Source organism: Heterodontus francisci, chromosome 1, assembly GCF_036365525.1.
Source record: "Heterodontus francisci isolate sHetFra1 chromosome 1, sHetFra1.hap1, whole genome shotgun sequence".
Lineage (NCBI taxonomy): Eukaryota > Metazoa > Chordata > Chondrichthyes > Heterodontiformes > Heterodontidae > Heterodontus > Heterodontus francisci.
Genome location: NC_090371.1, coordinates 254,383,634 through 254,411,332, shown reverse-complemented (window position 1 = coordinate 254,411,332; position 27,699 = coordinate 254,383,634). Strand labels below are relative to the sequence as shown.

Genomic DNA, 27,699 nt, shown 5'->3' with positions numbered 1-27,699 from the left:
GGCAAGGGCACAAAATGTACTCTGGGTGGGGGACTTCAGTGTCCATCACCAAGAGTGGCTCGGTAGCACCACTACTGACCGAGCTGGCCGAGTACCAAGGGACATAGCTGCTAGACTCGGTCTGCGGCAGGTGGTGGGGGAACCAACACGAAGGAAAAACATACTTGACCTCGTCCTCACCAATCTGCCTGCCGCAGATGCTTTTGTGCATGACTGTATTGGTAGGAGTGACCACCGCACAGTCCTTGTGGAGACGAAGTCCCACCTTCACATTGAGGATACCGTCCATCGTGTTGTGTGGTACTATCACCGTGCTAAATGGGATAGATTTTGAACAGATCTAGCAATGCAAAACTGGGCAGCCATGAGGCGCTGTGGGCCATCAGCAGCAGCAGAATTGTACTCAACCACAATTTGTAACCTCATGGCCCGGCATATCCCCCACTCTACCGTTACCATCAAGCCAGGAGATCAACCCTGGTTCAATGAAGAGTGCAGGAGGGCAGGCCAGGAGCAGCACCAGGCATATCTCAAAATGAGGGGTCAAACTGGTGAAGCTACAACCCAGGACTACTTGCGTGCCAAACTGCATAAGCAGCATGCAATAGACAGAGCTAAGCAATCCCATAACCAACGGATCAGATCTAAGCTCTGCAGTCCTGCCACATCCAGCCGTGAATTGTGGTGGACAATTAAACAACTAACTGGAGGAGGTGGCTCCACAAATATCCCCATCCTCAATGATGGGGGAGCCCAGCACATCAGTGCGAAAGATAAGGCTGAAGCATTTGCAACAATCTTCAGCCAGAAGTGCCAAGTGGATGATCCATCTCAGCCTCCTCCTGAAGTCTCCAGCATCACAGATGCCAGACTTCAGCCAATTCAATTCACTCCGCGTGATATCAAGAAACAACAGAAGGCACTGGATACTGCAAAGGCTATGGGTCCTGACAATATTCCGGCAAAAGTACTGAAGACCTGTGCTCCAGAACTTACCACACCCTTAGCCAAGCTGTTCCAGTATAGCTACAACACTGGCATCTACTGGTAATGTGGAAAATTGCCCAGGTATGTCCTGTACACAAAAAGCAGGACAAGTCCAACCCGGCCAACTACTGCCCCATCAGTCTACTCTCAATTGTCAGCAAGGTGATGGAAGGTGTCAGCAACAGTGCTATCAAGCAGCACTTGCTTAGCAATAACCTGCTCAGTGATACCCAATTTGGGTTCCGACAGGGCCACTCAGCATCTGACCTCATTACAGCCTTGGTTCAAACATGGACAAAAGAGCTGAACTTGTGAGGTGAGAGTGACTGCCTTTGACATCAAGGCAGCATTTAATCGAGTGTGGCATCAAGGAGCCCTAGCAAAACTGGAGTCAATGGGAATCAGGGAAAAAACTCTCTGCTGGTTGGAGTCATACCTAGCGCAAAGGAAGATGGCTGTGGTTGTTGGAGGTCAATCATCTGAGCTCCAGGACATCACTGAAGGAGTTCTTCAAGGTAGTGTCCTAGGCCCAACCATCTTCAGCTGCTTCATCAATGACCTTCCTTTAATCATAAGGTCAGAAGTGGGGATGTTTGCTGATGATTGCACAATGTTCAGCACCATTCGTGACTCCTCAGATACTGAAGAATACCGTGTAGAAATGCAGCAAGACCTGGACAATATCCATGCTTGAGCTGATGTGTGGCGCAAATGTTACTTGCCACTTAAGTGCCAGGCAGTGACCATATCCAACAAGAGAGTATCTAACCATCTCCCCTTGACATTCAGTGGCATTACCATCGTTGAATCCCCCACTATCAACATCCTAGGGGCTACCATTGACCAGAAACTGAACTGGAGCAGCATATAAATACCGTGGCTCCAAGAGCAGGTCAGAGGCCAGGAATCCTGCAGCGAGTAACTCACCTGCTGACTCCCCAAAACCTGTCCACCATCGACAAGGCACAAGTCAGGAGTGTGATGGAATACTCTCCACTTGCCTGGATGGGTGCAGCTCCAACAACACTCAAGAAGCTTGACAACATCTAGGACAAAGCAGCCCGCTTGATTGGCACACCATCCACAAACGTTCACTCCCTCCACCACCGATACACAATGGCAGCAGTGTGTACCATCTACAAGATGCACTGCAGCAACGCACCAAGGCTGCTTAGACAGCACCTTCCAAACCCGCGACCTCTACCACCTTGAAGGACAAGAGCAGCAGATGCATGGGAATATCACCATCTGCAAGTTCCCCTCCAAGTCACACACCATCCTGACTTGGAACTATATCGCCGTTCCTTCACTGTTGCTGGGTCGAAATCCTGGAACTCCCTTCCTAACAGCACTGTGGGTGTACCTACCCCATATGGACTGCAGCGGTTCAAGAAGGCAACTCACCACCACCTTCTCAAGGGCAATTAGGGATGGGCAATAAATGCTGGCATAGCCAGTGATGCCCACATCCCATGAATGAATCAAAAAAACTACAGGATCATCTAAATTTGAACTTTTTAAACTCTATTTCCATGTTTCTCTGAATATCCTCCTATTTTAAATAATGAGTATATAAATAATATTTGATTTGTTGCTTTAAAATGACTCAAAGCACTTGACACGTTAAAATTGCCAATCTTTGAGTGCAGTGACTATTTTGTAGACAGCAACTGATTTGTGCCAGCATTACACAAACAGGCAGTGAATTAAATAACCATGGTTTATTATTCCATAAAGACAGTTAATGAGTTACTTCATTTTTACAGTCCACTCTCCGTTAATGAAATTACATTCTGGCAAACTCTCAAGAAAAAGGTCACTTCCACTATGAGTCGAATACAGCTGAATATTTTTGGAGTGGGAAGGTGTTCCGTTGCAGGACTATTGGTTCACCATAACAAAAAAGTCTGTGGGTTAGCTGTTGGAAACAAGAAATTTGACATTGAAATATGTATGATCTTGTCAGCATGGTAAACTTTCTTTGCTGCTTTGACACCGAAGAATCTTGCTATCTATGATTCTCCATGTCAGTTCCTCCCTGCGGTTAAAGTTAGGTTAATTGCAGGTGATTATAAGCCTCGTTGAGAACAGCAGAGTATGAACCTAGGTAGATGCAATGGAGCCGGAAGTGACCTGGAGTTGCAGTTACCAATCTGCATGTAACAGTAGTGAGGATTGGAACTGGGGGTCCATGTCGAAAGGCCTTCAGAAAAGAGAGCAGGTTGTATCAGAATCCAGGGTATATGGAAACTTTACATAAGAAATAAGAACGTAAGAAATAGGAGCAGGAGTAAGCCATTCAGCCCCTCAAACCTGCTCCACCATTCAATAAGATCATGGCTGATCCAATTGTGGCCTGAACTGCACTTTCTTGCCAGCCCCCCATAACCCTAGATTCCCTTGTCAATGAAAAATCTGTCCTATATTCAATGACCCAGCTTCCACTGCTCACTGGGAAAGAGAATTCCAAACACTAACGACCCTCTTAGAGAAGAAGTTCCTCCTCATTTACATCTTAATTTACCCTGTCAAGCTCCCTCAGAATCTTATGTGTTTCAATAAGATCATCTCTCATTCTTCTAAACTCCAATGACTAAAGGCCCAACCTGCTCAACATTTCCTCATAAGACAACCCCTTCATCCCAGGAACCAACCTAGTGAACCTTCTCTGAACTGCTTCCAATGCCAGTATGCCCCTCCTTAATTAAGGTGACCAAAACTATACACAGTACTCTAGATGTGGTCTCACCAACGCCCTGTACCGTTGTAGCAAGACTACCCTACTTTTATACTCCGTTCCCCTTGCAATAAAGGCCAACATTCCATTTGCCTTCCTAATTACTTGATGTACCTGCATGCTGCCTTTTTGTGATTCTTGTACAAGGACACCCCTCTGTACCACAGCATTCTACAGTCCCTATCCATGTAAATAATAATATGCTTTTCTGTTGTTCCTGCCAAAGTGGACAACCTCACATTTTCCCACATTATACTCAATCTGCTAAATTTTTGTCCACTCACTCAACCTATCTATATCCCTTTGCAGACTCTTTGTATCCTCCTCAGAACTTGCTTTCCTACCTATCTTCATATCGTCAGAGAATTTGGCTACGATACATTCGGTACCTCGTGTTTCTTTTGGGCCTCCTTATCTCGAGAGACAATGGATACGCGCCTGGAGGTGGTCAGTGGTTTGTGAAGCAGCGCCTGGAGTGGCTATAAAGGCCAATTCTGGAGTAACAGGCTCTTCCACAGGTGCTGCAGAGAAATTTGTTTGTTGGGGCTGTTGCACAGTTGGCTCTCCCCTTGCGCCTCTGTCTTTTTTCCTGCCAACTACTAAGTCTCTTCGACTCGCCACAATTTAGCCCTGTCTTTATGGCTGCCCGCCAGCTCTGGCGAATGCTGGCAACTGACTCCCACGACTTGTGATCAATGTCACACGATTTCATGTCGCGTTTGCAGACGTCTTTATAACGGAGACATGGACGGCCGGTGGGTCTGATACCAGTGGCGAGCTCGCTGTACAATGTGTCTTTGGGGATCCTGCCATCTTCCATGCGGCTCACATGGCCAAGCCATCTCAAGCGCCGCTGACTCAGTAGTGTGTATAAGCTGGGGATGTTGGCCGCTTCAAGGACTTCTGTGTTGGAGATATAGTCCTGCCACCTGATGCCAAGTATTCTCCGAAGGCAGCGAAGATGGAATGAATTGAGACGTCGCTCTTGGCTGGCATACGTTGTATCAGGCCTGTGTCCTCAGTACCTTGCTCTACGGCAGCGAGGCCTGGACAACCTCGTGTAAGTCGTTGATATAGATAGTAAATAGTTGAGGTTCCAGCACTGGTCCCTGTGGCACTCCACTAGTTACAATTTGCCATCCTGAAAATGACCTATTTATCCCAAATTTTTGTTTCCTGTTAGGTAGCCAGTCCTCTCTTCATGCTAATATGTTCTCCCCTACACCGTGTGCTCTTATCTTGTGTAATAACCTTTTATGTGGCACCTTTATTGAATGCCGATTGGAAATCCAAATAGACTGCATCTACTGGTTCCACTTTAGCCACCCTGCTTGTTACATCCTCAAAGAACTCTAATAAATTCCTCAAACACGATTTCCCTTTCACAAAACCATGTTGATTCTGCCTGATTGTGTTGTGATTTTTCTGGATGTCCTGCTACTACCTTTTTCTTAATGGATTCTAGCATTTTCCCAATGACAGACATTGGCCTAACTGGTCCATAGTTTCCTGCTTTTTGTCTCCCTCCTTTCTTGAACAGAGGTGTTACACTTGCAGTTTTCCAATCCAGTGGGACCTTTCCAGAATCTAGGGAATTTTGCAAGATTACAAGCAATGTATCCACCCTCTCTGCAGCCAGTTCCTTTAAGACCCTTGGATGCAGGCCATCAGGTTTAGGGACTTGTTAGTCTTTAGTCCCATTAGTATTCCCATTACTTTTTCTCTCGTGATGGTGATTGTTTTAAGTTCCTCACTCCCTTTTGCCTCTTGATTTTACTGGGAGCATTATCCTGATTGGGGAGCAGGATATGAGTTGTTGGAGCCAAGTTTATGGATTTGTTGATTTTTATATGATTGATTCTTATTTTTATGAATATATAGTGGGGTGGGTGAGCAACTATGATGACAACGGTATTCTATATGTGATTGGTGTAACAACATTAAACTGGGAGGAAAGGGCTTCGTGAAATATGATTGCTGAATAACAATAAGTAGAAAACAACTAACAACCAATTAGAAAGAAAATAATGGACTCCAATCATGATGTTGGCAATTGGCAATAGTAGATTGCCAGAATAAACATGAGAAATGTTATTTTGCAGATATATAGATATGACATTTTACATGTTTAACTCCATGAACTGATCTCTCGCTTCACAGATTGTTCCTCACATTATAAAGCTAGTTCAGTTTCTGAAAGATGAAGAATCGCCTACGAGTAAAATCTTCCTCATGCAGTTGACTGAGTTGGTGCATTGTATGATGTATCAGTATTCTGGGTTCCCTGATCTCTATGAACCTATTCTTGAGGCTATTAAGGTAAGAACCTGAGCGCTAATTGCAAGGAACATCTGATTTCCGTCTGAGATTTTAGTTTGTCCTGTGTTTGGCACAGTTTATAAAAGGAGTAGGTCACAAAAATGTAGGTCACAACCAAATTAACTTGCAGCTTCATGGAAGGTAATGGAATTAATGCCAATTATTCAATATTTATTCAATATAAGTTTGCGCTGAGCTTGGCCATCTGAAGCAGAGCTGCAAATTGACAGATCAGTAAGGTCTAAGAATCATATCTCATTTAATTTCTATTCACTCCATACGATGCAATAGTGCAATTCATTGCATTTTTAGGAAAAAAAACTTTACAGGCATATGATGCACAGATATATTTCATACTTTGTGGTAACCCCCATTCAAAACATAAAGCACCTGAAATAAAAGAAATGCAGTAAATGCTGAAAATGTATAGGCCAGTATATGGAAGATAGGTTAATGTTTTGAATCTGTTATTAGAACACCCTGAAATGTTAATCTGTCTTGCACTTTCAAATGCTGACTCACCTGGGTTGTGGTTTATGTGTAGGAATTTGTTATTTTCCATTGTCCTCCTTAAAATCCTCACCCACCCGTCTGTTAGTATCTTGTGCTTCCCCGGGTTGGATGTTGGAAGTTAGTGATGGTGATGTCAATATTTGACAGAAGTGCAAATGCTGGAAGTTGTGTTGATGGTAAATTTATTTTGTTACATATTATATTAAGTGGAGGACAGAACCCTGATTAGTCCTAGCATTCTTGTAGGCAATTCAAACACTATTATTTCCATAAAAAATAACCCAACATAGAACATAGAACAGTACAGCACAGTACAGGCCCTTCGGCCCACGATGTTGTGCCGACCCTTTAACCTACTCTAAGATCAAACTACCGACATACCCTTCATTCTACTATCATCCATGTAGAGAGAGAGAAAACCCAGAGAGAGAAAAAGAAAGAACTAGGGCTAAAGAAAAGTAATTGGATTTTAGGTTGGTTGTTCTGCCAACTCATAACTATTTGTATAAGTAGGAACCTACCACAAGCACTCCTATTGGGAGGATGGGAATCTGAACATATATTTGTAGCTCCAAAACAAATTGCAACCAGTTGTTGGTTTGCAGTTTGATCACATTTCATAAGTGCTACCTGATGGAATGGGGTGAAAAAGGGGTCAGTGATTAGTTATTTTAGATCACAATACTAATGTGTATGGTTACTCATCTTTAGTCAGGTTTGTAACAGGCTCCCAGCAGATATTTGCATATATATATATATATATATATATATATATATATATATATATATATATATATAATATGCAGTGGAAATTATGTCACATATGTATTGACATTGTTTTCCAATCTCTATGTTGGATGTGTACACCATAATTATCCACATATAAATTGTGCAACCAGGGTTAGTAGACTGTGCCCCGATGAGCAAATTTGTTGGCAGATTTCAAAGACATCGAACAAAAATAGAGTAGTAATATTCAGAGACTATACCCTAATATAGCCTGGGAAAATCATAGTACTAAAGGAGAGGGAAGAGGAATTTCTGATATGTGCACAGGAGAACTTTGTTGATCAGTATGTCTTCATATCAACAAGGAAGTAAAGAGTGTTGGATCTGGTTCTGAGAAATGAAGTAGAGAAGTGGAGTATTACAGTAGGAAATCGCCGAGCTAACAGTGACCACAGCAGAATTCAGTTTAAAATAATTACAGAAAGAGACCAGAAAATGTTGAAGGTAAAACTGCTCAACAGGGGAAGAGCTAATTTCAGTGATTTTAAGGTACCTAGCAAAGGTAGATTGGAAAAGGCGATTGCAGGGTAAAGCAGTAATGGAGCAATTCATGGCACTCAGGGAAGAGAGTGTTCAGGTATTGGGAAAAGATCTAGATGGGAGATGAGGAAAAAAAAATTTCTCTGGGAGTTGTTGGTATCTGGAATACTCTACCTGAAAACGTGGTGGAAGCTGATTCCATAAATATTTTTTAAAAGGGTGCTCATCCTTAATTGCCCTTGCCTTCTTGAACTGATTTGCTACAACTGAGTGGCATGCTGGGTTTTTCAGAGGGCAGTTAAGGGTAAACCACATTTCTGTTAATTTGGAGTCACATGTCAGACAGAGCAGGTAAAGATAGCAGAGTTCCTTCTATAAAGGACCTTAGTGAACCAGATGGGTTTTTACGATAGTCATTGTCACCATTACTGATACTAGGGCCTTAATTTTACACCCCCCCCCCCCCCCCAAAGAGTGGGATGGTGGTGGAGGGGTGGAGTGGGGGGGTAGGTGGCATAAAATGGAGTGGAGGCTCAGCGGGGGGTGGGGGGGGAAGGAGGTGGCATAAAATGGAGTGGGAGGCTTGGTGGGGGAGTGGGGGGGGCCCCTTCCTGACCTGCTCCAATTTCCACCGCCATTTTACATGGGGTAGCGGTGAGAAACGGCCCACCCGCTCCAGGTCAATCAAGCCCTTAAGTGGCCAGTTAACAGCCACTTAAGGGCCTCTGCTCGCCATCACGGGGATTTTACCATTGGCAAGCAGACGCCCCAAGCCCGAGAAAAACCATCTGTGCCCAAAGGAGGGCCGTCCCCGATGCCTCAACACACTCTCCCCATCCCTCGAATCGACACCCTTACCTCGCCGTGGCCCGACCTATCACCCCCGGTGAGACCCCAAGAACTTAACTTTTCCCAGGGCCGTCATTCCTCTTTTTCTTGAAGCTGGGTTGCCGTCCCAGCAGTGGCCACCGCTCCGGTGGCGCTGCTAGGACTAAGAGCTGATTGGCCGGCAGCTGCAGAGGCTGGGCTAACTGCCTCAATGAGGTGAAACTCCCGCCTCAGACCAATTAAAGGCCAGGGGACCGTAAAATGTGGTCTGGATCCTCAGGCCTGGAGGAGGCAAGATCGCCACCGACTTTTCAGTCAGTGGACATTTCCCGTCCGACGAGAGTAAAATTCCGGCCTAGGTTTTTATTTCAGATTTTATTTAATTAACTGACTTTAAATTCCCCAACTGCTGTGATAGGATATGAACTCGTGTCCGGATCATTAGTCCAGGACTCTGGATTACTAGTACAGTAACATACCCACTTTGCGTCTGTACCTATAAAGTACTTGAGGATGAGAAACTTACAGGATTACAGACAAAAAGTGGGGATGTTGGACTAGGCCCGACTGCTCTTTCAAAGAGTCAGCACAGGCACGATGGGCCGAATGGGCTCCTGTGCTGTAAGTTTCTATGATTCTTTTTTTCTTCCCTTTCGAGCCAACTCAATGGCTAAAGAAGGTTTGTAGTGGATTTGATGGTCATGCATTTCTTGTTTCGTACCTACAAATCAGGTAATGGAAGGGAGGGAGGAACTCAAGAAAATTACAATCATCAGGGAAGTGGTACTGAGCAAATTGTTGGAGCTGCAGGCTGACGAGTCCTCAGGTCCTAGGGGACTTCATCCGAGGAAGGACTTCACCCTGACCCTAACCCGAGGGTCCTAAAAGAAGTGATGAGTGAGATAGTGGAAGCATTGGTTTTAATTTTCCAAAATTCCCTCGATTCGGGGAAGATTCTATTTGATTGAAAAATAGCCAATGTAACTCCTTTACTCAAAAAAGGAGGGAGACAGAAAGCAGGAAACTACAAGCCAGTTAGCTTAACATCTGTCTTAGGGAAAATGTTAGAAGCTATTATTAAAGATGTTATAGCAAGGCACTTAGAAAAATTCAAGGTAATCAGGCAGAATCAACAGGGTTTTATGAAAGGGAGATCATGTTTAACCAATAAATTGGAGTTCTTTGAAGAAGTATCGTGCTGTGGATAAAGGGGAACCGGTGGATGTACTGTACTTAGATTTTCAGAAGGCATTTGACAAGGTGCCACATCAAAGGTTATTGCAGAAAATAAAAGCTCGTGGTGTAGGGGTAACATATTGGCATGGATAGAAGATTGGCTAGTGAACAGGCAACAGAGTAGGCATAAATGGGTCATTTTCTGGTTGGCACGATGTAACGAGTGGTGTGCTGCAGGGATCAGTGCTGGGGCCTTGACTTATAACAATTTATATAAATGACTTGGATGAAGGGACCAAAGTTATGGTTGCTAAATTTGCTGTTGACACAAAGATAGGTAGGAAAGTAAGTTGTGAAGAGGACATAGGGTATGAAGGGATATAGATAGGTTAAGTGAATGGGCAAAGATCTGGCAAATGGAGTATAATGTGGAAAAATGTGAAATTGTCCACTTTGGCAGGAAGAATAAAGAAGCATATTATCTAAATGGTGAGAGCTTGCAGAGCTCTGAGATGCAGAGGGTTCTGGGTATCTTACTGTATGAATCACAAAAGGTTAGTATGCAGGTACAGCACATAATTAGTAAAACTAATACAATGTAATTGTTTATTGTGAGGGGAATTGAATACAAAAGTAGGGAGATTATGCTTCAGTTATGCAAGGCATTGGTGAGACCACATCTGGAGTACTGTGTTCGGTATTGGTCTCCTTATTCAAGGAAGGATGGAAATGCATTGGAAGCAGTTCAGAGAAGGTTTATTAGACTAATACCTGGAATGGGTGGGTTGTCTTATGAGGAAACGTTGGACAGGCTAGAGTCCACTGGTGTTTAGGAGAGTAAGAGATGACTTGATTGAAACATGTAAGACCCTGAGGGGTCTTGACCGGGTGGATGTGGAAAGGATGTTTCCCCTTGTGGGACAATCTAGAACTAGGGGTTACTATTTAAAAATAAAAGGTCGCCCATTTAAGACAGAGATGAGGAGCAATCTTTTCTCTGAGGGTTGAGAGTCTTTGGAACTCTCTTCCTCAAAAGGCAGTGGAAGCAGAGTCTTTAAATATTTTTAAGGCAGAGGTAGATAGATTCTTGATAAGCAAGGGGGTGAAAGGTTAAGGTTATCAGGGATAGGCGTGAACGTGGAGTCAAGGTTACAATCAGATCAGCCATGATCTTATTGAATGGCAGAGCAAGCTCAAGGAGCTGAGTGGCCTACTCCTGCTCCTAATTCGTATGTTCGTACAGACAATGGTTGTTCCTCTGAAGGAGGTAGTGAGGTGTAGCAGACCCGATAGATTGCACCATTGGATTGTGCCCACATGCTATTGTGTGCTCACCAGAACTACAGGCACACTTGTCTTGATTTTTCTAAGGATTTCTCGTAGATTCCATTCACAGGGGGAAACTGTCTATATTGTACTTTATGCTGTAATCTGACATGGAGCTAAACCCTGCCATAAACAGGTACTGCCAATGGCTGCAGAAATCACTCCAGTGCTAAACTTTTATGCATCGTGCTCCCTACAGACATGTTGACCAATCTCTCTTAGGAAGGTACAGAGGAGTGCCAAATGGGGCAACACTCCATGCATCCAACTCTCGCATCATAATTTCCACCATGTCAGCCAGGAAAAACAACTGGTCAGCTGCTCAAGTCTTTGCCCACAAAAATTCCTTTCCATGTCTCCACATTGGGTAACCTTTCACTTCATTTGTGTCTGACACTTCTGCCTCCACCCCGCCCTCCCAACTCCCAGTCCCATCAAAGGTAGAACTGCTAACATGTTGACGTATCCTTTTTAACCTTTGTGGGGAATCTTTGCACCCCCTCCCCCCAACCCCTGCCAATTGTGATCACTTGCCTTTAGGTGGTCACATCATTTTAAACTAAATAAAAATCAATATTGTTTTTGGTTCCTCTGCTTCCATTACGCCTCCTACAAAAGGCCAGAATTTCACAGGGAGCTATGAGTAATTAGCCAAATCCTCAGACCATGAAAAATTATGAGCAATCAGCTCAGTGCACTTTAGACTAGCTTTGCATTAGTTCTTGGTCCTTCTGAACTGAACTTTGTTGAGACCATCAAATCTACCCTGATTATAGTGCTTATGCCAGTGCATTCCCCAGCTAGCGGTTCAGAAAAATTATGTAATACTTCATATTCCACTACTAACTATAAATAAACTTAACTTTACAATATTGCACATGTCTTTCAAGTACTTCATGTATGTTTATAGGAAAAAAGCTTTCCAGCACTGTCTGTGTAATTGCTTCTTTAGTCACTTTACAAAGTGACTGTCGCTGACATTTTATGACCTTGCCATTGCTTTCCAAACATTCACTTGGCTTGACTTTATTTACTCACTTCAGTTATATTTTCCTGTTGCTATTTTTCATATTTCTTTTATTGTGTTTATCTGTTGCTCAGGACTCAACACTTTTTCATAACTTGTGTGTTTTTGATGCCATACAGTAGGTTATGAAACTATATATAATTCGATAATTAAATATAAGTTGGTGTTTGTAGGATTTGCCAAAACCTTCTGAAGAAAAGATGAAGATGACTCTTAATCAAAGTGCCTGGACATCGCACTCAAATTCTTTGGCATCTTGTTTGTCACGGCTTTCTGGAAAATCTGAAACTGGAAAAACTGGGTTAATAAACCTGGGCAATACATGCTATATGAACAGTGTCATTCAAGCATTATTTATGGCTACAGAGTAAGTGATGGAATTTGCTTCAGTAGAGCAAATAAGGCTATAATAACAACTGTATTAAATTTAATTTGATTGTAACTTGTTAGCACATATGTGGATTCAATGTGGAGATTCAGGACCCAGTTATATTGTCATTTTTGCACAATACAAAACTATTTTGGATGAGTATTAATATCAAAGTGGCATAATAAGGTAAGAGTCAGTGGGAACCACCTGCTGGAGACCATCTCACAATGGATTGATTCTTATCAGATGCAGTGTTAGCGCATTTTAAAAATACTCAGGAGGACTATTGGACCTCCTGGATATTTTAGAAAGTTACTTTTCTATGTTATTTTAATAGGAAAGCAGACACTCCCACCTTGCACACTTTTCTAACTATAAAAATTAGCTGTACGTGCAGAGCTCCATTCTTGCTGAACTCAGTTTGACCTGCAGTTGCTGATTCTGAGCTGTCCACCATGAATCCCAGTCTGAAACTGGTAGCTGCAGTATAACTGCAAGCATGTGATATCAGTGAATGTTCAGTAGAACTGTGAGCTTTTCTTCAATTTTTTTTTAAAGAGAAACTTTAACAATTCTGTAAAAGTAGTTGGCCACAGTTTATCAAATTTTACTTTTTTTATGGTGAGCGGGGGGCAATATTTCAAAAATTAGATTTGTGTTCTTAAATGTTCTTAAAACAAAATCCTTCAGTTTCAGAAGGTCTGTTTTATCACTGAATCTAAATGGAGCTCGTTCTTTGATGAGAAAGCTGCAACTTCTGTTTGCCTTTTTGGCTCACACACAGGTACTTTTTTTTTTTAAAACTACCCTTTCAATAAATGTTGTAATTCCATGTGATGGGTGAACAATGGGTGCTTTTATCTTGTGACTGCTAATTTAGAAACCTTAGTGGTACAAGTTCTTTTTTGGCTGGATATGTTGGGAAACGGTTTTCACTATTTTTCTGACGTTAGCAACGTTTTTGCCATTAATACTAAACTTGGAGATGTGCAGAACAGGGGAAAGTGACTACTTTTTTTTTTAACAATAGTAGACATTGTCACATCTGCAGCTTGATCACCCATGATCAATGTATGTGTTCTTAACCTTGGAAAACGGAATGATTATTCAACATAGACACACAGCATTATGAAATGTGATACGCAAAGCTGAAGTTAATGTATTTGATATAAAAGCAGAAAATTCTTAAATACTCAGCGAGTCAGGCAGCATCTGTGGAGAGAGAAACAGAGTTGTCATTTCAGGTCTGTGACCTTACGGTTCTGATGAAAAGTCACAGACCTGAAACGTTAACTCTGTTACTCTCTCCACAGATGCTGCCTGACCTGCTGGGTATTTCCAGCATTTTCTGTTTTTATTTTGTGAAACAATTTCCATTACTCTGCCAACAGAGAGCAGCATATGCTCCACAGAGCTTCTTTGAAGAATCAAGACCACCATGGTTCACCCCTGGATCCCAGCAAGACTGTTCGGAATACCTCAGGTTCCTTTTGGATCGGTAAACACTGTTCTTGTCTAGTAGCCATTGTTCTATAACAAAACATGTTAAATTCGGTCAGTTTAGTCCTTTTTATGCATTGTGCATATTATAGGAATGCTGCACTGTTGTCTACGGAGAGAGTACAGTGCAGTGTCATAATGTCCATTTTTCCAATGTAACTTGGAGTTGATGGTGTTCCAATGATCTTGCTGCCCTTGTCCTTCTTGATGGTAAAAGCCATGGGGATTGAGAGGTACTGTTTCAGTAAAATGAGTTGCCGCAGTTCATCCTGTGGACAGTGCACCAATGGCGGAGGTGGTATATATTGTGTCTTTTGGTTGGACTGTCAAGAATTCTTCAATTAACCTCAGTACATAACACTGATTAATTTCACAAATTCCTTTAAACAAAAGAAGTAACTTTATAACTTATTGGAATAGAGTGGATATTTCATTTTGATTCCCTTAAACAGATTTAATTTTATTAGTGGGTTAGTTAGGAAAAAAGGACATACATTCAAATAGCACATTTCACTACCTGAGGACAACCCAAGAATTACTTGTGAAGTGTAATCACTCTTGTATTGTGGCAGCTAATTTTGTAAGATACCACAAAGAGCAATGAGATACATTTCCAGATAACCTGTACCTGGTGGTGTTGGTTGATGGATAACTGTTGGCCAGGACATTGTGGGAACTCCCCTGCTCTTCTTCAAACGGTGCCATGGGATCTTTTATGTCCACCTGAGAGTGCAGACATAAGATCTAACATCTCATCCAACAGACAACACCTCCTGAGATTGCAGCACTCCCTTAGTCCATTGAAGTGTCAGCCTTGTGTGCTGAGGTCTTAACAATGGGGCTTGAACCCATGACCTTCTGGCACTGGTGACAGTGCCAGCCACTGACCCTCTTATCCTACTTGAGTGACTTTAATAAAAATAATTGAGATAGCTAGTGCAGCTGTGTCATCTGAAAGATGTATTATTGGCAAAGGGTGGAAGTAGGTTCCCTGTATGGTTCCTCATGGTGCTTGCCATAGGGAAGTTTGAAAGGGAGAATATATTTTGTTTTGCATTGTGATCTTCAAGTACTACTTTACTCAAATTTAATGTCAGACATTTTATTAGAAAGTGGTAAGCAGATTATAGCAATTTTTTTTATCTACATCTGAAGGAAGCAGAATATTACAAAAAATGCATTCATTGAGTTGAAATATTATGGGAGTTCAGAAATGGCAGTTGTCGTGGAACCGCAGTGTGAAGTGATGCATTTTGAAAGGAAAAATGAGGAGAGGCAACATAAACTAAATGGTGCAATTTTAGAGCAGGAACAGAGAGAGACCAGAGAATTCACATTTACAAATCTTTGAAAGTAGCAAGACAAGGTGATGAGGCTGTATTTAAAATAAATAAGGGATCCCTGGCTTTGTAAATAGAGGCTTTGGCATGAAGTTTGCAGGGGCCTGGGTTGACAGGGAACTGTCAGCATTTGCTGTCATTCTCCTTTTGAAACTGAATTTTTTTCAAAATATTTTAGCTTCTGCTTTCACCCCTTGTGTATGTCCCATCTTCGATTTACTCTATGTAAAACATTTTTAAGTGATTTTATTTCAGTGCTTTTAGTTTCTTGTTTGTGTGTCTGTGAAAATCCTTTTAATGTGATTGGCAGTCTGATGACATCACTCCAGCCCCACACCGTGGGCTGGATTTAATGCTTGCCCTGTGACGAATTTGAAGGCAGTGAGAGCATTTAATCAGGCAGGATGGTGTTAGGTGGGGACCCCACCACCTTCCCACCTCCACCCCAATTAGGTCCGTGGTGGGAAGGCCTGTGGGTGGCCTACCTGCCCTGCCGCCAGTTGAGGCCCTTAAGTGGGCAATTAAGGGCCTCTTCCCGCCGCCGCCATTATTAGCCCAGCAGTGGGCAGGCCTCTCGCCACGCAGCGAACATGACGAGTAAATCTGTACGAGTTGCTTGCCGGCTCCCAGGGCGGTCTCTCATTCGCGGGCTCTGAGTGCCTGATTGAGGGACCTGGCATCGGGAAGTGGGGTGCCTGCTGAGAGCCACCTCCCTGTCCTTGCTGCCGATCCCCCTAGAACCCCCTCCTCACGAAACCCCTCCTGCCCTCACTCACCTGTGGCCTGGGTCCATTAACGATCCTGGGTCTCGGATGAGTGTATTACTGGCAGCAGCCGCTGCCTCCACGGTGGCGCTGCTGAGTAATAAGAGCTGCCAGCATCTAATTGGCTGGTACCTCTCAGCGGGCGGGACTTCTGTTCGCAGGGTCCTTATTCCTGGGGAAGGCCCACTGCTTCCCAGTTGAGTTCTTGATTGACATGTAATGCGGCAGACCATCCCGCAGAGAGGCGACAGGGGCTCACGCCCTTCAGCTGGCGAGTGAGACCCCCCCCCCCCACCCCCGTGTCGCCTCCATTAAATACTGCCTTGTGAATGCCCAGTAAATAACATTGCAATCATTTGTAGTGCCATTGCACAGCGATAGAGGTGAAATTCTCGCCAAAGAGATTGTTTGATCGCTCAGCGAGACTTACTTCGAGGTCATTGGCAAGTGCCCTTGCCTCGGTGCTGACAGAACTCGGGGCCCTTGAGTACAAAAGCAAGGATATTATGCTAAACCTTTATAAATCGCTGATTAGGACTCAGCTGGGGTGTTCTATCCAATTCTGGGCACTCTACTTTAGGAAGGATGCCAAGGCCTTAGAGAGGATACAGAGAAGATTTACTACAATGGTACCATGGTGAGGAACTATAGTTATGTGGAGAGACGAGAGAAGCGGGATTGTTCTCAGAAAAGGTAAAGAGATTTATTAGAGGTATTCAAAATCATGAGTTTCGATACAGTAAATAAGAAGAAACTTCTTCCACTGTCAGGAGGGTGGATAACCAAAGTACACAGATTTAAGACAATTGGCAAAAGAGCCAGGTGCGAGATCAAGAATTTGTTTTATTTAGCGAGTTGGAAACATATTCAACAGTAACTTTAAAAGGAGAATTTGATTTATACCTGAAATGGAAAAAAAAATTGCAGGCCGATGGGGAAAGGGCAAGGGAGAGGGCTTAATTGTATACCTTTTTTTAAAAGACACAATGAACTGAATGATGACCTTCTGTGCATTCTGTATATTCATAACACCTACAGAAACTCAAATTTTCAATGCAGCTGTACTGGATATACCTTGCAATTCTTTCTCATTAAGTCCAAGGAAAAGAAAGTCAATGGAATTATTTTTTGTTCCAAATATTCCTCATTTCATAGAGTAATATAATAGCCAGAATTTTGTTTCAGCTTTAAACAAGCAACTTTACCTGCCTGGAGATGCTCTAATAAGATATTCCCCTCTACTAAGCTTTCCCAGTGATATCACTCTTTGGGAATGTGTCTATACAAACAGCATGATATGCTGTTATTTGTGGATTCAACTGTTGGGAGGGAAGAAAGAGTGGAGAAGGCTAAACATCTCAAATAGCTATAATAGGGTGAGGTGAACAGAATGACATGATGTCCATTTTTCTTTTTGCCTTGTCTTAACTCGCACCAAGTCCCGTTCCCCAATCACCCCTGTGCTCGCTGACCTACATTGGCTCCCGGTCAAGCAACATCTTTATTTTAAAATTCTCATCCTTGTTTTCAAATCCGTCCATGGGCTTGCTCCCTCCCTATCTCTGTAATCTCCTCCAACCCCACAACCGTCCAAGATATCTGCACTCCTCTAATTCTGCCCTCTTGAACATCCCTAATTTTAATCCCACCATCATTGTTTGCCATGCTTTCAGACGACTTGACTCTAAACTCTGGAATTCCCTTTCTAAACCTCTCTGCCTTGCTACCTCTCCTCCTTTAAGATGCTCCTTAAAACTATCTATTTGACCAGGTCATCTGTCCTGATATTTTCTTCTGTGGCTCGGCGTCAAAAATTTTTTTTTGATATTGCTCTTAAGTGCCTTGGGATGTTTTGCTATGTTAGATAAATGTAAGTTGTTTTCGATTGGTCAATTGGTAATGACCACGTTAGATCCATTTTCTGTATTGTTTTCTTAAAGGCAGAGTGCCTGAGTTAGGCCTGTGCTCTTATTAGGTTGGCCTTCTTTGTTCACTTCGTGTAACAGTTCATTTACAGTCCATCATGAAATATATTTGGCTCTTCGACTAAATGTTTGAAAAAGAAAGTAGGAAATCTAAGATTAACCATCCTAATGTTCCCATCTGGCAATATCCTAAAATGGGAATGTTAGGGTGTTGGGGCACTGTAAGTTTGTTCACTATCTTTTTTTTTGTAAACTTAACAAATTACAATAATATTCCTAAAATGTTTTAAGAAAAGTATTTACAAATCGGGCCTCTTGCCCAGGATGGAACCTGCTGTTCATGTATCTGGAATTTACACGTATATACAATATACATGTATATGGAAAATACCCGTGTAAAATGGAGGGCAGATAAGTATGGCTTCTAAATAATACAAAAGATTAACTAATCACAGGTGAGGCCAATCTTTCAAAGGTTTCAACTCATCAGAAACACTACAGTTCTCGCACATAACGTCACCCGCTACCTGTCTCTAAGTTTCAATCACTCCATTTGACCCAGCATGTTGTTTTCAAAATTCTTATCCCTGTTTTTATATCTGTCCATTGCCTGACTCTTCCATACCTTAGTGACCTCGCTCTCTCTGGCCCCCCTCATGCACCCTCCACTTAAATTTAACACTAGGCTTCTGTTTGTTCTTTATCCCACCACTGGTGGCAGCTCATTCTTATCCTTGAAACACTCTACCTACTTCTCTCCACTTTGCCACTTTCCTCCTTGCTTTCAGGACACATTTGTGTCCCTTCATGTCTACACAAGTGGGGAATTGGAATTCAGGTAAGCACTGATCTTCTTGGGACACATGTATCCTATGGGCCTCATTTGCAGCAAAGTCTTGCTAGGTCAATATGGCTTAAAAAATTTGGAGAGATCTGGCACTCGCCATTGCTGATTACTCTAGGAACATGGGACACTCCAAATAAATCGGAACATTAGAGTAGTTTTTATTTTTCCCCCTGAAGAATGGAAGACTATTAAATAGACCTATTAACATAAGAACTAGAAGCAGGAGTAGGCAATTCAGCCCCTCGAGCCTGCTCCGCCATTCAGTACGATCATGGCTGATCTCATCTCGGCCTCAACTCCACTTTCCTGCCCGTTCTCCATAACCCTTCAACCCTTTACTAATTAAAAATCTGTCTATCTCCTCCTTAAATTTACTCAATGTCCCGGCATCCACCGCACTCTGGGGTAGTGAATTCCACAGACTGACGACCCTTTGAGAGAAGTAATTTCTCCTCATCTCTGTTTTAAATCTGCTACCTCTTATCCTAAAACTATGACCTCTTGTTCTAGATTGCCCCACCAGAAGAAACATCCTCTCTAAGTCTACTTTGTCAATCCCCTTAATCTTTTATACCTCAATTAGGTCTCTTCTCATTCTTCTAAACTCTAGGAGACTAAAGGCCTAAACTGTTCAATCTCTCTTCATAAGACAAACCCCTCATCCCTGGAATCAATCTAGTGAACCTCCTCTGAACTGCCTCCAATGCAACTATATCCCTCCTCAAGTAAGGGGACCAAAACTGTATGCAGTACTCCAGGTGCGGTCTCACTAATGCCTTGTACAATTGCAGCAACACTACCCTACTTTTATACTCTATTCCTTTAGCAATAAATGCTAAAATTCCATTTGCATGTGACAACCTGGATCAGAGAGAAGGGTCTTTAGGGAGTGTTTGGAAAAAAAATCTGAGGTAAATTTTGTGCTGGTTACCAAGTTAAAGAGAAATTATCTGTAATTATAAATCTGCCCAGTTCAGGGTTTTTCTTAAGTTTGCACACCTGGCAAAATATCCCGGTTGATTCCTATATTTATGGAGAACAGCAGATGTGAGGTTTTCTTTTGGCCAGTGTTCCCCTTTGATCTTTCTTTCGGGGTCCTCTAGTTCTTGAATGTGTGACCCCCAGTTAAGAGTTTTATTCGTAACCCCATCCCCTGCCTCATCCAGGTCTTCCACCTGGGTACTGGGAAGAATATGTTAATTTAAAATATGGACAGGAAAAACTGGCAGTAATTATATTGTAGGAGAAATTCATGCAGTTTAAAAACAAAGTTGTGCATTTACAATGAGTGTGTGTATATAGACTTGGAAGGATCATAACCATAATGCATTTATAGACTTAAATCAGGATCTTGCTTAGGGGAAGATTATCTTGTGTTTTTTAAATTTTGCTTTAGTGTCCAGTAAATCTCTCTTTGTTTCCTATTCTTCTCCAGGTTACATGAAGAAGAAAAAACTTGTAGAATTCTTCTTGAGAATTCCCCCCAAAGCAGTAGCAGTCCTGCACATGATTGCAGTTCTCGAGAGCATCCCAAGGAAACACCACTTCTCTCTGAATCAAATCTGCCAAGAGTTGATGAAGGGAAAACACTAATAGAGAAAATGTTCGGAGGCAAACTGCAAACCACAATACGCTGTCTAAACTGTAAAAGCACCTCTCAGAAACAGGAGGCTTTCACTGATCTTTCACTGGCCTTTCCGCCATGCCTTGAAGATGTTATAGAAGCAGGATCCACACATTTGCTTGCCGCAGCAGATTGTGAAAGCACAATGCCTTCGTGTTGTACTGCAGTAGTCTCTGATGCTCTTTGTAGCGAGTCTCCTGTAATTCACAGCCTTCAGGTGGAAGAAATTGCACCCGGAGCAGAAATGGGGGATGAAATGCTTCAAAAGTTTCCATTGCAACCTATTTCTTCTGTAGATTCCTGTAACCTGCCAGTGCCATCTGATAAACTGGTCACAGTTCACAGCAATAAATCTATTGAGCAACATGACAATACTAAGTCTGTCCCTAATCTAATAAATTATTTTTTGGCCCCTGAGATTCTCAATGGAGAGAACAAGTATTACTGTGAAAAATGTGCCTCGTTGCAAAATGCGCAGAAGGTTATGCAGGTAGTGGACGAACCTGAATACCTCATTCTCACTCTCCTGAGATTTTCATATGATTCAAAGAGTCACATAAGGCGGAAAATTCTGGATGATGTCGCACTTCCTCTCATTTTACAGCTGCCAGTTGAAAAGACTTCTCCAAAATCACCTGCGATCAGCCAGTCCTTGCTGTGTGATTCACCTGAAAACCTGCCTAAAAAATTGAAGTCCTCTGGTTCAGTAGAATCGATTGATTCACAGCCAGTATCTTACCTCCTCTCTTCTATTGTGGTGCATTCTGGAATGTCATCTGAGAGTGGGCACTATTACTGTTATGCTAGAAACACCAGTTCAGGATCTGTAGGGCAGTTATGCTATAAGACTGATCTTGCAGATTTGTGCTCCTCTCAGGATTGTGCAACAGATAATGAATCTAGTACTTCGGTTATTTGGCATGATCCGAACTGCAAAGAGGCATCAAAGGAGTGGTTTCTGTTCAATGACAGCAGAGTGACTTTCACATCCTTTCAATCTGTTCAGAACATCACCAACAGGTTTCCTAAGGACACAGCATATGTCTTGTTTTACAGGAAACAGGGTGCTAATTGTGGAGTATACCCAAGTGCAATAAATGGACTATGGGTAAACGGAGAGCCGCCACTGCAGAAGGAACTCATGGATGCAATTACTAAAGACAACAAACTTTATTTACAGGTATTTTTTGGTGAATTTTTGTGCTCTTCAAGGTGTGGGATTTCACCAATGAGAAAGGAACACTGTCAAATTTTATGCACGCAGTGTTAGCAGCAAGCACTCTTGGGTCAAGTGCAGCACATCTAGATGCTGCATAAAACTTCCTCTACTCTAATAATATCATCAGAAGAGCACCTTCCCTTCCCCACACCCCACCCTCTAGCAGACAAGTATACCAGCCACAATTTTGTGAGTCAGTGGGCAGGATTTTATGCTGCCCTTGGAGATGGGAACTGAGGTGGCTGGCGGGAGGGGGGAGGTGCAAACAAAATGCCAAAGGGTGCTATTCCCATCGGCCTGGCCCCGTGCCATTTTGTCCAGGGCAAGGAAGGCCGAGGACATCCTTTCCACCCCAGGCCAATTAATGACCGCTTGAGGGCCTCCCCACTCCAATTTTGTGTAAGATGGAGGGGCCTGCCACTGAGTGGAGACACCGCCAGGTAAGACCTGGCAGCCATCTAGGGGCCTTGGGCAGAAGGGTCCTTCCTTTGGGGCAATCCATCCACCACCAACTCCAAGCCCTACCTGCCTTCGTCAGGGCATGCCTGACTGGCCCCAGCAACCCCGTCCCCACTCACCTGCCCCAGGGTCTCCATACTCTTCTCTTCTGAAGGCCTCCCACAATACTGGCAGTGGCCACTGCTCCTAGTGGTACTGCAGATCTGCAGTTCATGCATTTCGCCAGCAACTCTGGAGGAAGGAGCTCATCCCTTTAATGGAACATGTCCCTGACAGCGAGCAGTTAATTGCCTGCCCGCCGTTAAATTGCAACAGGGGTCCGACAGAGGGCCAAAGCGAGTTCTGCCCCTACTTTCCTGCCTGCAGCTGGGATTGCCATCATTGGAATAAAATCCGTTCCAGTGAGTAAGGGCCAAATTAAAAGCTCTTTTGTGATGTAGGCCTGCTGCCATTGGGAGGTAGGTTTTAATGCCAAAATTCATTTCACACGAAACCCCTACGACTATCAGAGTAAAGTTCTCATCCTATTTGGATAGGTGAACACTGTTCTTGTCTAGTAGCCATTGTTCTGTAACGAAACATTGTAAACTGAGTCACTTCAGTCCTTTTTATCCGTTATGCGTATTATAACTGTGGAGAGCTGGCATGGACTCAATGGGCTGAATGGCTTCCTTCTGTGCTGTAAATGACTATGACCTATAGGTCAGGGCTGAATTAGAGCCCAGTTCCAGATAGAGGTGTGCAAAGGAAACCCGACCCAAGTCTGAATGCTGGATCCAGAAGCCCGACCTGACCCGAACCCGACACATGTCGTCAGATCCCATTGGGGTCAGGTCGGGTAGCAGGCCTTTACCCATGTACTGAGGTAAAGGCCTGCCACCCGACCCGACCCCACCCCGACGACGTGTCGGGCTCGGGTCAGGTAGGCTCGGACTTCTGGGTCCGGAATTTGGGCTCGCTTCGGGTTTCCTTCTCACACCTCTAGTTTCAGAGATGTGCAGTTCAGTCCTTTACAGGTATATTTTCATGCTATGTCACCCTGACTTTTAAAAATCTGTAAATTTTTAAGTCCCTACTGTGAGCCCATGAAGTACAGTGGAATTCTATTATACAACTGTTGGCTTCTCCTCCTCCCCTAACCTCTTCCCCAGTAGCTCAGTAAGTTTATCTAGAGAGTAACTGAACCATACAGATGAGTAATGTCAGTAAGGTCTGCGTTGATCACGCCTGCAGTGAAAGTAGCAATGGAATAATTGGCTTCAGCTGGGTTAGAGAGGGGAAAAATCATCAGGTTCCTGCCTGCAACCCAGCAACCAGAATTGGAGTGTGGACACTAAATGAGAACAAGATTGTGACGACCTCCACAATCAAAGCTTGCTGACACTCAATCCCAAGGTTCATAGAGATTGACAGATTTCTAAATATCAATGACATAAAGGGATATGGGGATAATATGGGAAACGGGCGTTGAAGTAGATGATCAGCCATGATAGTATTGAATGGCGGAACAGGCTCGATGTGTTGAATGGCCTACTTCTGCTCCTATGTTCCTATATGCCTAAAGGCTACTTCGGCAAAATACTGGAGGATGACTGGCATTGATGGAACTATCCCCAGCAAAGAGCCACTATGTTTGGAAGGGGAGGGGAGATATTTGGCAAGGGGTTGAATTTCTACAAGTGTTGACTGAGGGCAGGTGGTGCAACATACTGGACTGTTAACACGCAATGCTGTGGAATGGTAAGATGAAGTTTTCTTTTTCCTCTTAACTCGACTGAGTTCTTTATTTGAAACCTAGTGATTCAGGGAGGCAGTAAATGGAGACTAGTTGCTTCTCACATAGACAGGAAAAGGAAATCAGCATGGACCTTTTGTGGACCTCCATATGGTCAGCTCAAGTGGCCTTGTGAAAGAATCAGAATAGGCTACCTATCTGACATCTCAGCCACTATAGGTGCATGGCCTGGCAACATGACGTAAAAAATTGTTAACAAACCCTCAAAAAATGAAATAATGTATTTAACAGTCATTTTCAATCTATGAGCTATTGAAATGGCCATGGACCTTGACTTTATGGCTTTTATGTAAAAATGGATGCAATCACACAACTCCAACTCCAGAACACAAATAAAAGTTCCAAAATCAGATGCAATAAAAATGGAATTTGACTGGCTCAGTCAATCAGTACAGAAGTTGTCCTGGAAACAAACAATATTGGCCTGGATTTTTCTCTTAGCAGTGCAAGAATGACTTACGCCATTCTCCTCACTTACAACTGCCCACAGATATTTTTGTGGGTTTGTCAACTAAGATTTCCATTAATCCGCCATCTAATTTGGTGCAGTGCCCTCTCCAGGGAATCTAGCATCTGGGAACAGGGAAAGCAATGGTGAGGCTCTTCAACCAATCAGATTGAAGTATCCTTACCGAGCCACACAGTTCAAACTAGGAAGTAAAAAACTGGAAATATAAATTATATTTAAACATGTGCATGAAACAAAATAAAGATTGGCAAATACAGATAGAATTAAGGGAGAGAAAAATTGTAAAAAAATTAAAATCTGCAACACTAATTTTCTTCTAAGAGAATGAAACTCCACACTTGTAAAATTAATTTTTCAGGGCCATACAGGCTGTTCAGCAGTAATCATTACTTATTCCACGTTGCTTAAAACTCAATCTTAAATGTATCAGCCCTAACTTTTTCAGTTATTTTCTGTTTAGAACTTTTGGGTAAGTACTCCAAATTCATGCTGTTACAGTGATTCATTGTAGAGTCTATCGGTGAGGTCTGGTACAGCCCATCCTGTGGAGGAGCAGTGAATCTCTAACAGCAATCTCTGGATTTCCATTTTTAACTGCACATGTGCAGGCACCAGAAGTTGCTGTCAGATTTATCCTGCAATAAAGATGAGCGCTGAAAGCCTTGTTGTCACAGTAAAATCCAGGCCACTGTGTTATGAGCTTTAGACACCACTGCACATTGTAAACATTCATTTTATCCTCCTGCCCTAAACTGCCTTTCATATGTGTTTTATCATTTGACTGTTTATTGTTTAGGTGGTGTTTTCGTCTTCATTTCCACTGGCTCTGGATTCTGTACGCTAGTATCTTTCAACTGTTTTCAATCATTTTAGACCAATTTCCACATTATATTACACTTACTATAATTATATGTTACTCTGCGGTCCCTACCCCCTTAAAAATACTGATGCTCCAATTTTCTTTTTTAAATGCCCACTGCAAACTAACTGAGCTGAACCGCTACACCATCTCTTTTAAAATATAGGTGAATTGGTACTTGGCACTCTGGGTGATTGTGAGCCATTTTAGACAGCATATGTGTACTCCTTCAACTTCACTAAACAGATTTCAGTAAGTGATCCTATACAATGGGCCAAGGTGAAATTTCCAACTAATTATAATTAGGTAGTGAGCCCTGAACACCTTATTGGCTCTGTGTTATGAGCATAGTTCTAATCTATGCTTTGTGATATCTATTCCTGTTCTGAGTCCAAGGACGTAATAAAAGATTGGGACCTTGCGTTGTGGGACATTGGAAGTTTGAATATGTTTACTATTACTGCATGGCACTAATTGCCCCTCTGACCACTGTATTGCAACACTAAGTTGGCATAAACATTGAGCTCTGTAATTAAAGACTTTCTTCCAAGTGGTATACAGTAGTACTGTGGAGATAAAATAGAAATTGACTTTTTATTTTCCTTCCCACAGGAACAAGAGTTAAACGCCCGTACCAGAGCATTGCAAGCATCCTCTACTACATGTTCATTTCGTCCACACGGTTTTGATGATAGTGACCCACCAGGGAGTTGTGGCCCAAGTGGTGGTGGGGGAGGAAGTGGTGGCTTTAATACTATTAGCCGGCTTGTCTTCTGAGACTCCTTCGACAAGACCAACTTTTTCTTCTCTCCTCCCTCCTGCTGATAAATGGGGAAATTATATAACTTGTACATCAGGTCACTCTATGGGTCAGAATCTATTAATGAAGTCTTGAGATGCTTCCAACCATTATGCTTGTTTTCCTGGCCTATTTGGGATTTGGAGAAAAAATTGACTTGTACTAGCTTTATTTCCCTGTTAATTCTTAAAGTAGGAAAAAAGTTGGGAAAAATATTCATGATTGCAATAATTTTTAATGTTTGTGGGTTTCTTAACCTTACAGCTGAATTTCACCCGATTTGCATGTTTGGATTAATTTTGTAAATAAGACATTCAGCATTGTAATGTGTATTTGTATAAAGGCTGTAAATACATTTCAGGTGAACTTTTCAAACTCATAGTAATCAAAATATGGAGGTGGTAATTTTTTTAATTGCCACATTTCTGGTATTGCATTTCTTGGATATTATTTTTGAATGTGTAAACAGCATCTTGCAATTTCAGGGAGCAGTATTTGTCACAGATTTGATAAAGTCATTTTGCTCTTTTTTTGTGTGCACGTGTGTGCCTTGAGATCTGTACAGACTAGGTACATTTAGGATGCAAGAACAGAATTTGAAAGTTATATTTTTACTTTTTTTGAAAAAGGCACATCCTTGGGAGAGGGAGGAGAATTACTTGTATGTTTGTCATAGATGTAGCTTAACATCTTAAACCTTGTTTACGTTTTGAAGTTTCTAAGAAACCCTGCCATCACTTGAAGAGATCTGAGATTTATTGCACATGTATACTGAACATAAAAGACTAACAGAAGTGGTTTCCCCTTTGTTCATGGCTGATGCAGTTATTTAACTACGAAATAATTATAAATATTGTCAAACTTATAAATGTGCATTGGGCTAATTACAGTGTAAAACTGAATATTTATAAATATTTAAATGTCTCAGGCACATGACTGGGAAAAATCAAGTTACTGGTAAAATGTTGGCTGTTATTCGATGACAGCTTTACACTAAATTAATTTTTATTTTAGAAATGCACTGCTATACTTGAGGATATGAAATTAAAAAAACTTTTACACCATTTTAGATATGATTTTTTTCCAACTTCAGTCAGAGACCAGCAATATTCAGTGACTGCTGGGTAGTTTTTTTTTTTGCAATAGTTTTCCTTCAATCGATATCTAATATAAAACACTGATGATGCAACAAAACTATTCATTGTATTTTATATGATCTTTATTGGCTTATTTTTAAAATAGCTTTATCAGTTTGTTCTCTTTTTCCCTAGCTTTTTTTGTAAAATCTTTATCTTTAAAAAAAACTGCACATAATATTTGTGCTGTGCCCATTTTATACCACAGGGCCTTGACAAAGCAGAATGCTTGTTACATTTTCATCGGGCTTCATCATCTCAAACCATTCCCACTCACTTCATTTGAAATATAATTTCAATCCAGACATCTAAGAATGACCAGGCATTGAACAGAGACTTTATTGCAGCTTACTGCTATTACCACATGCCCTAGTGTGATCTCTGATTTCAGAAAATGCCAAATTAAGTGAT

The 27,699-nt window shown here is 42.2% G+C and overlaps 1 protein-coding gene across 1 annotated transcript in view; it reads left to right on the top strand.

Annotated features, from left to right (window-relative positions):
* Positions 1-27,272, top strand: part of usp38 (ubiquitin specific peptidase 38) — a 45,526-nt gene extending 18,254 nt beyond the window's left edge. The window contains exons 6-11 of the mRNA XM_068043075.1: positions 5,885-6,043; positions 12,356-12,549; positions 13,243-13,336; positions 13,944-14,050; positions 20,364-21,732; positions 25,966-27,272. Coding sequence (XP_067899176.1) covers positions 5,885-6,043; positions 12,356-12,549; positions 13,243-13,336; positions 13,944-14,050; positions 20,364-21,732; positions 25,966-26,130 — 2,088 coding nt within the window. The 3' untranslated portion in view covers positions 26,131-27,272. The remainder of the gene's footprint in view (positions 1-5,884; positions 6,044-12,355; positions 12,550-13,242; positions 13,337-13,943; positions 14,051-20,363; positions 21,733-25,965) is intronic.
* The last annotated feature ends 427 nt before the right edge of the window (positions 27,273-27,699 follow it).